Source organism: Austrofundulus limnaeus, unplaced genomic scaffold (genome assembly GCF_001266775.1).
Source record: "Austrofundulus limnaeus strain Quisiro unplaced genomic scaffold, Austrofundulus_limnaeus-1.0 Scaffold626, whole genome shotgun sequence".
Taxonomy (NCBI): Eukaryota; Metazoa; Chordata; class Actinopteri; order Cyprinodontiformes; family Rivulidae; genus Austrofundulus; species Austrofundulus limnaeus.
Genome location: NW_013953028.1, coordinates 61,765 through 73,562, shown reverse-complemented (window position 1 = coordinate 73,562; position 11,798 = coordinate 61,765). Strand labels below are relative to the sequence as shown.

The 11,798-nt window shown below is 40.3% G+C and overlaps 2 protein-coding genes across 6 annotated transcripts in view; both read left to right on the top strand.

The window, feature by feature from the left end:
- Positions 1-5,419, top strand: part of cxxc1b (CXXC finger protein 1b) — a 7,882-nt gene extending 2,463 nt beyond the window's left edge. The window contains exons 6-14 of the mRNA XM_014027241.1: positions 1,400-1,546; positions 1,649-1,756; positions 1,834-2,012; positions 2,127-2,334; positions 4,218-4,328; positions 4,425-4,474; positions 4,564-4,660; positions 4,749-4,901; positions 5,050-5,419. Of these exons, the coding sequence (XP_013882695.1) occupies positions 1,400-1,546; positions 1,649-1,756; positions 1,834-2,012; positions 2,127-2,334; positions 4,218-4,328; positions 4,425-4,474; positions 4,564-4,660; positions 4,749-4,901; positions 5,050-5,196 (1,200 nt within the window). The 3' untranslated portion in view covers positions 5,197-5,419. The remainder of the gene's footprint in view (positions 1-1,399; positions 1,547-1,648; positions 1,757-1,833; positions 2,013-2,126; positions 2,335-4,217; positions 4,329-4,424; positions 4,475-4,563; positions 4,661-4,748; positions 4,902-5,049) is intronic.
- Positions 5,420-6,033: 614 nt separating this feature from the next.
- The window catches only part of mbd1b (methyl-CpG binding domain protein 1b), a 22,421-nt gene continuing 16,656 nt past the window's right edge, over positions 6,034-11,798 (top strand). For 3 of the 5 annotated variants that reach the window (XM_014027252.1, XM_014027253.1, XM_014027249.1), the window contains exons 1-8: positions 6,034-6,122; positions 6,201-6,288; positions 7,383-7,897; positions 8,968-9,108; positions 9,356-9,497; positions 10,979-11,265; positions 11,364-11,446; positions 11,525-11,568. In XM_014027252.1, the coding sequence (XP_013882706.1) occupies positions 7,557-7,897; positions 8,968-9,108; positions 9,356-9,497; positions 10,979-11,265; positions 11,364-11,446; positions 11,525-11,568 (1,038 nt within the window). In that variant the 5' untranslated portion in view covers positions 6,034-6,122; positions 6,201-6,288; positions 7,383-7,556. The other 2 variants (XM_014027250.1, XM_014027251.1) reach the window with 2 other exon arrangements.

Here is an 11,798-nt window from a genome sequence, read left to right as displayed (position 1 = left end):
GGCGAAAAAAAAAGTACCTCAGTCGACCTCAGTCCACCATTTCTTTCCTCCTCTCAGACCAGAAATATAAAACCCTCGTCTTTTTTTTCTGACCGAGGCTCAAAGTTATTTGATAAACAGCAAAAAGTTTCAGGACAAAGGTTAAAAAAAAAAGATGCAGCAGAACTCCTGGTCTGACTCAGTAGGGGAGGGATGGGGGGCTGTTTCAGAACCGCTTACTGGGTCATTTTAGCCACAAACAGAACCAACAAGAAAGAAGCAAAACATAAAAAATTAGAGAAAAATCATAAACTCTAAATCCAAATAAACTCTAATTATAATAACAAATTAATAATAGTTTTACATCTAAAAAAGCATTTATTCTTTTTATCTGTTTGCCTCCTTCAGCAACCTATTTAATTTCTGTTTTGTTATGTTTTATAGCTTTAACCAAGTTTATTAATGGATGAGAAATCCTCTTTTTTCATTCAGTGTTTAATATGGCTGGCAAAATCAATTGTTAAAATATTTATGATGTATTTCTTTTTTTAATTTAGTATATTATTTTAAAAAAATCCTTCATTTTATGAAAAGACCCTCTTGATTCAATAGAAAACTCTGGTTTTTAAGAAAATGGCTGCTTATTAATTAACTATTAGTCACACTATAAGATAAGTCAACTTCAGATTAATTTATTAATCGATAACTTGCATCCCTAATTTATACAGGAATTAAATGAATTTATATTTATGTAATTAAGTGATTTAATGATTTGGCCGATTAATCAAAAAAGTAATTGACAGATTAATCGATTATTAAAATAATCGTTAGTTGCAGCCCTAAACTGAACACAAATCTAAAACAAAATAAGTAATTATCCCTTTTCTTTGTGATATTTACATGTCTTTACTTATTCTATGACATTTAAACTTACCAAAAATTCAACATAAATAAAAAACGAAATCAGTAATTATTTTTTTCCTTTATGAACAGATCTCTCTCTAGGGCTCTGGTCGAACCGCTTTAGGAAGGGGGAGGGGCTCACAGGCGGGCTCACCGCACCGCTCGCTGCTCGCGGAGGAAAAGAGGAGAAATGTGATTGTCGCTAAAGCTTATAAAAGTCTCCAAAAACACTGGGAAAAGTCGCTAGATTTGTCATTTGAGGGTCTAAAAAGTCACTAGTTTTCGTGACAAAGTGGCATCGTTGGCAACACTGTTAGCGAGACAACAGTTATCTCTCAACCAGAGATATCGCGGGAGTTTAATATCGCAGATTTCGTACAACTAGATCTCATTACACCCCTAGTAATGGATGAGTTCAGAACTACAAAAAATATATATTTTTCTCCGGTGTGTCCGCACTTTGCTGTGGCACCTGCAGAGAATAACAACTAGCTACAAAATTTGTCTTTTGAAACAGAAAATGCTGCGCGTGAAGGAAGAGGAACTCTTCCTGCGTGAAAGGCGGGACAATTCCCACCACAGACGGAGGCGGTACTCCGAGGACTACGACAGCGAGTTGGATCTGTACCAGCAGTACAAAGCAGCAGGATTTAACACCAACATGGTAGACCAACTCTACGGTGAATCTTAAAAATATGCACGTTTGATCGAGAAGTTATACATGACGTTGTTTTTTTGTTTTTGTTTGTTTTTTTTTCTCTCACAGCTGTGGGCCAGTGACGATGACGACGAGCTGGCTTTCAGTCCCGTCATGCGTAAGAAAGCTATAAAGGTGAAGCACGTCAAGAGACGAGAAAAGAAGTTTGACAAGAAAGTAAGTTTTTCCTTTTAAAGAAAAAACAATGATAAATCATAACATCCTGTCTGATAATCGTCTTCTTCGTGATTTAGAAAGAGTCTCGCCGCCATAAGCAGAAGCAGAAGCACAAAGACAGAAGCCGACACAGTGAGAGGGGGGATTATCGGGACAGCGGGGGGAAGCGTCAGTGTCTCGGGCCGAACTGTATGAATGCATCGAGGCTCAACTCCAAATACTGCTCTGAGGACTGCGGCATGAAACTAGCAGCAAAGTAAGAGCTCCAAGCTTGGAGTAATTTTTTTTATAGATCCTCCTGAGGAGAAAAAAAAAAGCGATGTAAGAGTCAGAAACGGGTCGCTTCATTTCTGTGCCTTTGGATCGACAGCCGGATCTATGAGATCCTCCCGCAGCGCATCAAGCAGTGGCAGCAGAGCCCGTGCATCGCCGAGGAGCACGGCAAGAAGCAGCTGGAGCGCATCCGCAGGGAGCAGCAGAACGCCCGCATCCGCCTCACCGAGATGGAGCGACGCTTCCACGAGCTGGAGGGCATCATCGCCAAGGCCAAACAGCAGGCGGTTCAGCAGGACGAGGAGGTGAGGCCGTATTGATCTTCTTCATCCCCACATGTTATCTGTAGAGAATACCGTGGGATCCGGTATTAACGGGGCAGGGCGTGGTGGTGGGGTGCATAGTCTCTCCATTGGCGCCAAACTTCATTCAACTTTTGAATCTTTTTATGGCACTTAGATAACTCTGGGTCTTGGTCAGAAAGTGGGTCAGGATGAGGATGAGACTGACAGTGGAATGAACTGTTGTTGTTTTTTTGTTTATTTTATGAGACTACCTTGTTTCTTTCTGCATCGAGCATCAAATAGGACGACCATGTTCTGGAAAAAAAAGTGTTGTATGCTATTTATCATAACTGTTTTTTTTTGGCCTATCAACACAAATTTAAAACTGGTTAGTTAGAAGCCTCTATATTTGACACAAATTGAGTGTCTATGAAGGCGCATCTTTCCTGCTAGAGTAATTTAAAGRCTYCAGAAGGTTAATATACCATCATCATTTTTAAATACCATCACTGTATTTTAGTRCTGAGATATATACTKATCCGAAAGGCAGGAGATGTTGTGGGAATAGAGCTGGACKCTVTGACTCCAGTGTCTGAGAGGAGGATGCTGGCAAAGCTGCAGGGAATCATGGACAACAGTTATCGCCCTCTATGACACTGTCAGGAGTCACAGAAGCACGTTCAGTGCAAGACTCATTGGGCCTCATGCAAGAACCGTTCGTACGCACAGATTTGTTCTTAAGTTGTGCGTACGAGTGATTTAGGAGAATTTGTGGCATTCACCAATGTTTTCATATCCAAGATTTTTTTCAGATACGAACAAAATTAACGAGTGGTCCAGACCTGTCGTATATTTTACCAGCAGTCAGTCTGCTGTTATCCAGACGGCACCTAACCGGTGCATGACGGTGTGTCTTCTGAATAAATGAAAATGATTTAACACAGTTGTTTATACTTTTAGCAGCTCTTTTTATTCCACAGCTGATGCTGCTCAAAATGACAGATTTTMTTTTCTGGATCTCTGAGACTTCAATCTCTGAACTTGTAAACTTTTTCTTTTTACATTTTGCTGTCATTTTCATGAATGGACACTTTCTGATATCTGAGGCAGGAAACATAGCCTTATATGGTGTTTTTGGGGTGGTGATTATGCTAATCTCCTCTCGTGTGCACGAGCAGCTGGATAGAACAGGTGGAATTTACGCAGCTCATTTACACACTTTTCCTGAAGATAGAAGAGTTTGTTGAATCTGACGTGACATGTTCGTACAAACCCTTTTGTACGAACAAAAGTAAGAGAAATTTAGGATAAGAATAAGAACATGTTCTTGCATGAGGTCCAATGCTCCTAAATGCACCACTGAGGTTGTTCCTACCAGTGGCAATCAAACTATAACTGCCCGAAACACGTGAAACCTTAAGTCATCTGTCACTTTAATACACGTGCAATTTATTTATCTACAACACCTTAATCTAACATGCAATATCACTATCATCACCTATTCTTATATCATTTAATGATATCTGATGGGACCTCTCCATCAGCCATGCTTTTATCTTTTAGAGTATATCACTGTCTTTATTTTCTATTTAAACTGTATAAATACCAAATTATGCTTATTGTTCTGTGTTCATTTAGTTCCCCAGAGTGTTTATGCTTATTTCTTCCTTGTGTGCTCTAATATTTTCCATTTGTATTTTATCTCTAATGCTTATTTGAACGGTTGCTGCTGTAATAATTGTAATTTCCCCCCCGGGGATCAATAAAGTATTCTGATTCTGATACAGTACGGTCATATCGCCCAAGCCTAGTTCTAAACTGCTTCCTCGTGCATTCGATTCACCTTTCCAGATGCAGAGCAGGAATAATGCAACTGTTTCTTTTTATTTTTAAACCAATCGCAGGTGAACGAAGGAGACAGCGAGGACACGGATCTGCAGATTTTCTGTGTGTCCTGCGGTCATCCCATCAATCCAAAGGTGGCACTGAGACACATGGAGAGATGCTACGCTAAGGTGAACGGCTCATCTTTTTCTAATCATTWACAGTGATCCAAGCAAAAACTCTTCATCTGTCTGAATTTTTTATTATTTTTATGAATCTTTTAACAGTATGAGAGTCAGACGTCCTTTGGTTCCATGTATCCAACAAGAATAGAGGGGTAGGGAAAACCCATTAAAAATGAGCAAAGATAACTGATTTGTTTTCGTAGTTTGGTGTTTTATTAAGTTGTTTTTTTTTTTCCCGCAGCGCCACAAGGCTCTTCTGTGACGTGTACAACAACCAAAGCAAAACGTATTGCAAGAGGCTTCAGGTGTTGTGTCCAGAACATTCCAGAGATCCAAAGGTCGGTGGTCCAAACGCCCAGCGGCGTTTCTGTTGCTTCCATCTCTCGTTTTAATTTTTCTAACGGTCGCCCCCATTCTGGTGTCCAGGTCCCAGTAGACGAGGTGTGCGGATGTCCTCTGGTGAAGAACGTGTTCGCGCTGACAGGAGACTATTGTCGAGTTTCCAAACGCAAGTGCAACAAGCATTACAACTGGGAGAAGCTCCGGAGAGCTGAAGTGGACTTGGAGCGGGTCCGAGTGGTGAGTCGGACCTAAAGACCACAGCTTTTCTTCATTTGGATCACTGAAATAAAGAAAAATGTCCAGTTGATGAAGTTTGTATAAAAGCTACCACATTAGTTTAACGAGTTAGAACTGATCTGTTCCTGGTTTCACTGTTTTCACACAGTGGTACAAGCTGGATGAGCTTTTTGAACAAGAACGGAACGTCAGGACCGCCATGACCAACAGAGCCGGTCTGCTCGCTCTCATGTTGCACCAGACCATCCAACACGACCCTCTGACCACTGATCTTCGTGGCAACAAGGATCGGTAGTCTGCCTGGTCCTACACCACTTGTGGATCTTGATATCGGTGTACATAATCCTTTAGATGAAACCTTTGCATTGAAAAGTACTTCTTTGATGGAAACTAATTTTCAAATACGATAAATTGAAAGTTTGAGTGATAATATATATTTTTCTCCTAATAACTGTCAGCAAACAACTTGATATTATTTTGARCAGGCTTTCTGAATAAACCTTCAACTTGCTACAGAATGTGTGTCAATCATTTACTCCAGCGTGTCTACTTTCTGTAAGTGCGTTTAAATCAGTTTCCTGTATCAGCTTTTTACTGTTCCCTCATTTACTATAAGGCGTTTAATAGACTTTGTTTTTATATTAAAAAATATTCCAAAATCTTTTAAAAAAGGCTACCAGAACAAATATTCACACAGTCGACGTTTATAATCCTTAAAAAAAAAAGATTATTTGAACAAGCTTGGAAATCTGTGTACAGTTGTTTCCTGAATGCAGAAGTCCACAGCAAGAACATGCAAACGCCAGCCTGGGAGTCGAAACTGTGACCTCAGTGTGAGGCGACCGCTCTAACCACTTCACCTCTGTGCCTCCTTATTTTGATTTTTATTTTTAAATATGTTTTTCTTTTTCAAATAAGCTAAGTTTTTGGCCAAATAAACTTGCCCACCAACCTTCCCATTCGCCAAACTCACCTGTAAACTCTTAATAAATGAACACACTCAACATGTGAGCTGAACATGTTGAGTGTGTTCCTGTCAGACTTGTTCTTGAACGCAACTCAAAGAGCCTGTAGACCGGACAAGATAAATCCCTCCCTGCCACCTTTGTACCGGTTGTTGTGGTGTGTTGATTTTGAGGGCCACCATCCTGCAGGTTTTTTTCTCTGCTCCACGCACCTATTTTGAATCAACGAGTGAAGGAATCTGCAGAACACGAAGAGGTAATTTAGGGGCTGTCGTCCAGAGGGGAAAAAATACATGATTTTGACATTTTTAACTCGCGTGCTTTTATTTTGAAGGCGCTACACAGCGTMATTTCGCGGGGACGGGAGCGAGTGAGAGGCTGGCAGGTTGCAGGCTTCTTCAGCGGTAACAGTTTAGAATGAGGTAACTCAAACATGTTTTCATTCTTTTCTTTTATTAACTATTTTCCACAGTCAACCCTGTCACATAACTTCAATCTCTGTTTAACTTTTTCTTTGCTTTGAAACCAAAGTATGGAACCCAGCCTGCCAACATTTTTGTTCTGTTCCCTTCGCAGTCACAATAATTCTTTAAAAATAGCTTATTGTTCATAAGTATTCTGTTAAAATCATATTTCTGTAGCAGCAAACAAACTAGTTTCTCTTCCTACTTTGATTTTAAATTACAAATTTGACAAAGCTCCAGATCAATGAGAAGTTGTAGGTTATTAGATTTCCTGACTAGACCAGAAAATCTTATGAGAAAATAGATTTCAGGATTATGATGATTCTCATAAATAATTTTAAACTTCTAAAATGTAAGTGGAAATATTTTCATGAATAGAACGAGTGTTCAGCTGAACTTAACGATACGAAAGGGGATGTTGCATGGCGGTGTTTATCTTGAGTGCTCAGTCTTCTTTGACCCCAAATCGGTTTCCGTTGATAGATGCATGGCAGAAGGTCCATCCCTGCTTCGTAAAGTGAAAGGGACCTGCTACTAAGAAGACAGTGAGACAAAGGTCTAWAAAACAGAAACAAAACGGGCGTTTGTGTTTTTCTAGAGTCACGTAACTAGAAAAGTTTGCAGTGCAGTGTCGGCAAAACAGCTCCTCGTAGCTCACTAATCATTTTTTACGGCAGCGGCTCGGTGCAGAGGTCCACCAGTCGCTAAAGCTAACTGCGGCTAACGTCATTCCTGTTACAAGTAAATGCTCTGTCTTCATTTTCATCCACTGTTGTGTTGCGTATCGCTAACMTGAGTGTTTTTAACGTAAATGTTTTCGCAAGCAAGAGTCACAACCTTTGCTTTTAGCTTAAAGAGGGATGCCGGTGCCGCTAGCATTTTTTTCAGTGGCTAACAATGGCTAACATTCCTATGCTGGCTAATAAACCATGAAACTGGAGCTTTATGTTTAATCTCGTTGCCTCCCACGCTATAAAGCCAGGCTGAGAGTACACTAGCACAAGCTATACTTAGTATTTGTTAATAAGTAACTTCCTCTTTTTCCCCCCCAGGTTTTGTTGTAAAAACTGAACAGCTGACAGCATTCTGGTTCAGACCCCCCCAGACCTCAGGAGGCCAGGATCAAACCAACACAYCAGACCAGGGATGCATGTCCAGCTGTAGGAAGGATCACCTCTCTCTGCAGGGAATCGAGGACGATCTGGTCCAGCTAAATCGGTGCAGAAATGAACGAGGAAGGAGTTGAGAATCAGCTCCCCCCTGGCACTGAGCCAGGGGTGGTGGGAGACACCGGACCCAACATAAACGCCAAGGAGACTCAGGAGACAGCAGGGGAAGCACCTGCACCCTTAGATGACCCGAAGGAGACGCCGGGTGTAAGTCCAAACCCCGAGGACGACAACCCCGCAGCAACGGAGATCAAAGATGAAGTTAAATCTACTGCTGGTGAACCGGGTATGGACTGGTTCGAGCCGCTCGAGGATGACGATGACCCCGACACCGAAAGCCTGGCAGGRGAAACCGAGAGCGTTGCAGGCAGCGAGAGAGCCATGAAAAAGATATACATGTAGGTTGACGACCTCCTGCTTGTTGTGTGACAGYGCTGTGTGTCTGACATGTTGTCTCTTCAAACCAATAACTTATTTACTTTATTTCTATCACTGTAAGCGTAGTCTTCAGACTGGATTGTGAATATTTATGCCCAGACTCAAAGCTCTGGAGTAGAAAATAAGTCCCGCCCTCTTTCTGTGCTTTCAGTTTTATTAATCGGGACAAAATAGAAATGTTTTTATCAGTTTTTTTTTTTTAAATTATTCTGAAAAACACAGCAGTTCCACTGAGTCGTCATCTGTTCAACAGAAACKGAGTCAGAATGGACAGGTTGAGTGTGTGAATAGAGTTTAAGAGAGAAAGTAACAGCCAGGTGCTGGTGTTCATCAGTGTGAGCGCCTGTATGACGGCAGGAAGTTTGGCTTTTGATTAGCAATGATCTAAAAACAGTTACTGCTGCTCATCTCTCTGAGAAGAGTTAAATACGTCAAACGATTCGTAGTCCATCACGCCGCGGTACTAATTCTTATTTTCAATTGGAGAAACGTTTCAGACATCTGCCAGTCTCAGGAGTAAACATCCCCCTGCAAGTTCACCTCGAGGTTAGACCACAGTGCTCAGAGAAACGCCTCCACCTCCAACCCCACAGTTCTCAGTCAGCAGATCAAACGTTGCATTTTGTGACAGGATAATAAGATAAAGTGTGTGTTTTTTAAGATAAAAGTAAGACTGCTCTCTTTAAAAACAACACTTCAATCTATCAACACAGTAAATGTAAAAAGGTCAATAAGCTGTTAAATCRTGAGGGGACCTTTTGGTGCTAACACACCTGCAAGCTTCACACCAAACTGTAAAAACTCCTCTTTCTCTCTTAAATCCTAAGAGTGGAGTTAGTTTTTCCACACAGCCTTTTTTTATTTAGTCTGTGTTTGTTGAATGATAACGTGGAGTCCGTTGTGTGTTTTTTAAAATAAATTTTGAATATTAATGAAACAAAAGCATTTTTGTTCCCATGAGYGTGTGCAGATAGTTTTGAATGACCTGAAAGATGTTTATTATTTATTTGTTTTTCCGTTTATTTTTGAGGCTTCAAAGTCATCGCCGCAAGCGATCGCATCCCGACGAAGGATGGGAGGATTGTCCTGTGCTCGGAGAAGGTTGGAAACGCAAAGAGGTGGTTCGACGCTCGGGCTCAAGCATTGGTCAGAAAGACGTGTATTACCTCGGGTAAAAACAAAAAAAAAAAAACCTTTATTTTATTTGAAACGTATGTCATCTACATTAAGCTGTTTTACACCAATTTCAAACATGATAATTCATGCCTGTAACTGTAAAATGTAAATACTTTCTTTTTTTATCACAGTTGAAGATTCTTAGTTACTACGTTGTGGCGAGAAATCTGGGCATTTGTGAATTAGCTGATTCATTCATAATTAGTCATATTTTTACTGGTCTCGTTTGTTCTCCTTCACAGTCCTTGTGGTGAACGAGTGAGGAGCAGAGTAGAACTGACCACGGTGCTCCAGGGACAGCTTGACTTGACCAGCTTTGATTATAAGTCGGGCAAGTTTTACGACGGAGACGCCCCCCCCGTGAGAGTTCGAAACAGGGTAAAGGTACGACCCACTTTTCAGCCGRAGCTCCACACTCGCTCGTTGCACCAGAGCGACGCTACATTTATGAACACCTGCAKGCTTCACAACTGTTTTACCACCATGTTACATGTTTCTAAGGTGACCAGTTTTTTTTTAACAGGAATAAAACTGAAGGTTCATATTTGTATTTGCTGGAATTGTAGCACAAATGTATGGAGGACAGAAACTGACATAATTAAAAATAAAAGCAGAAATGTATAAATGACCTAATAAATAAATATACTTAAAATGCACCAGTTCATTTAAAAAAGGAGAACTTTCTCCAATATTTTGTAATTAAATTGAGCAAATATGAAGGTCAATTCAGTTATAAAATATAAGGGGAAGTTCCACGTCTTTTTTTTTTTTTACTCAAAAACAAAATGCATGTCCACATTCACCTCTATCAAATCTTATTTAACYGAATTGGTGCATTTTTAAGTTTATTTATTTTTGGGCCATTCATGTATTTCTGCCCCTTTTTTGTCAGTTTTGTTCCTCCATACGTAGATGTGGTATAAACATCATAAAAAAACGTATGAAGTTGTTTGACAAAGCTGTCAAAARCACCAGTTACACAGGTGTTGGCATCTAATATACATTTTGTCACATTTTGACAAATGTAATTATTAGATTTTCCATGATGCAAGAATTCAAACTGATTTTTATTTTTAATTTTGTCCAAACTTTTACTGGAAAAATGGAGCCATTTTAATAAAACGTAGCCGAAATCATTTTAAATAAGAAAGTTTCACCGTCTTTTTACATCACTTTTGTAATTTTGTGTCATCCCACAGAGCAAAGAAAAAAAGGCTTCAGAGTGGTTCATTGTGCCCTTTTTTTTTCTGTGAACAGCAGCTGAATTTTAGCTGAGAGTTTGCTGGTTTAACAGTGACCAGTCTGTTTCTGAAATACAAACGTTTTGACCATGGTTGTCTGTAGGCCTGTTCTCCTGCACTTGGCCATGGTTGGGTGTATTACCTGGAACAGGGAGATAAACAGATGCACTGATGGAGTAAGCTCAAGGCTAGGGCCGAGGATACAAACAGTCAGTTCAGTGTTTCTGATGGCAACAGAACYATCTTCTTATCTTCATAATAGCTTGGCCTTTTGTAATTTTGTGCAAATTTAAATCTGTCAAAGTCTATAACTGAAGAGTGTAACTGCTGTTCTCAAGCTGGATTTTGTACTTGTTTTATGTTGAATCTGACTTCTTTATTTGCTGTATTTTAATCATTTTAATTGTAATTTTTAGCCTGTAATTTTGTAATGGTGTTCCACTTTGACCAGGCCTTCACTGAAACTGAGATGTTAATCTCGGTGGACTTAAAAGTTAAATATATAAAAAAAATAAAAAGCTTCAGCGTGGGAAACCAACGAGTCACACTCCGGAGCTTTATTATTTATAACCTGTGGCATTTAGTGATTTCTCTGACGCCAACGCTGGTTCTCTTGTCCCGTAGAGAAAGTACCGAGAGCGTTCCTCCTCCGAGTCCAGTTGGATGGAGAGAGGAGACGGGGCGGAGACTCCTGACTCCTACCACAGGCTCACCCCAACTCCCGGGCCCAAAACCTCCCAGCAGAACCAAACCAACGTTTACACGAACAATGTGACGGGAGCGTATCAGCAGGGCTCTCACGCTGAGGAGTCGCTGGCGGAGGAGAAAATCCGGCTACCGCCCCCGTCGTCATCTCGGACGCTCCCACTGCCATCAATAAAGGGAGAGTTTGGATCAGAAGACAGTATTCTGTAAGCCTGTTATTACTTCAGTTATTTAACAGATGAGCCTTCATTATCCTGGCATGTTGTTGAACACTTATAGAATAATAATAACTGTGTCTCTGAAGGGATTGTGCCAGATGTGGAAGCACTTTTTCAGGTACATGGTACGACAAACAAAGAAAGAGGCCCTGCTGTCCCACCTGCTGGGGTACGAGCTAAAACCAAGAAATAAAGCATTTTGAAATCGTACTTTTTCATCTCACTTGTGTTTTTGTTTTAATTTCAGCGTTGTCAAAGGCGAAAGTGCACCCCATGATCCGTTTCAGAAAGGTAAACATTGTTTGCCAACAAGCAGCAGCTTTAAAGGGATCCCTGATTAGTTGTAACATTAGACTTTATTTGATAAACATAAATTTTAACTGTAAAATAAAGACTGTAAAAATACTGTAGCTTTAGTTTGTATCATTTCTAAACTAAAAGGTTAAAAATATATTACACAGACAGAGCCATTTTATTTACACACAAAGCATTCTGGGTAAAAGATGACGTGGATAGGTCCT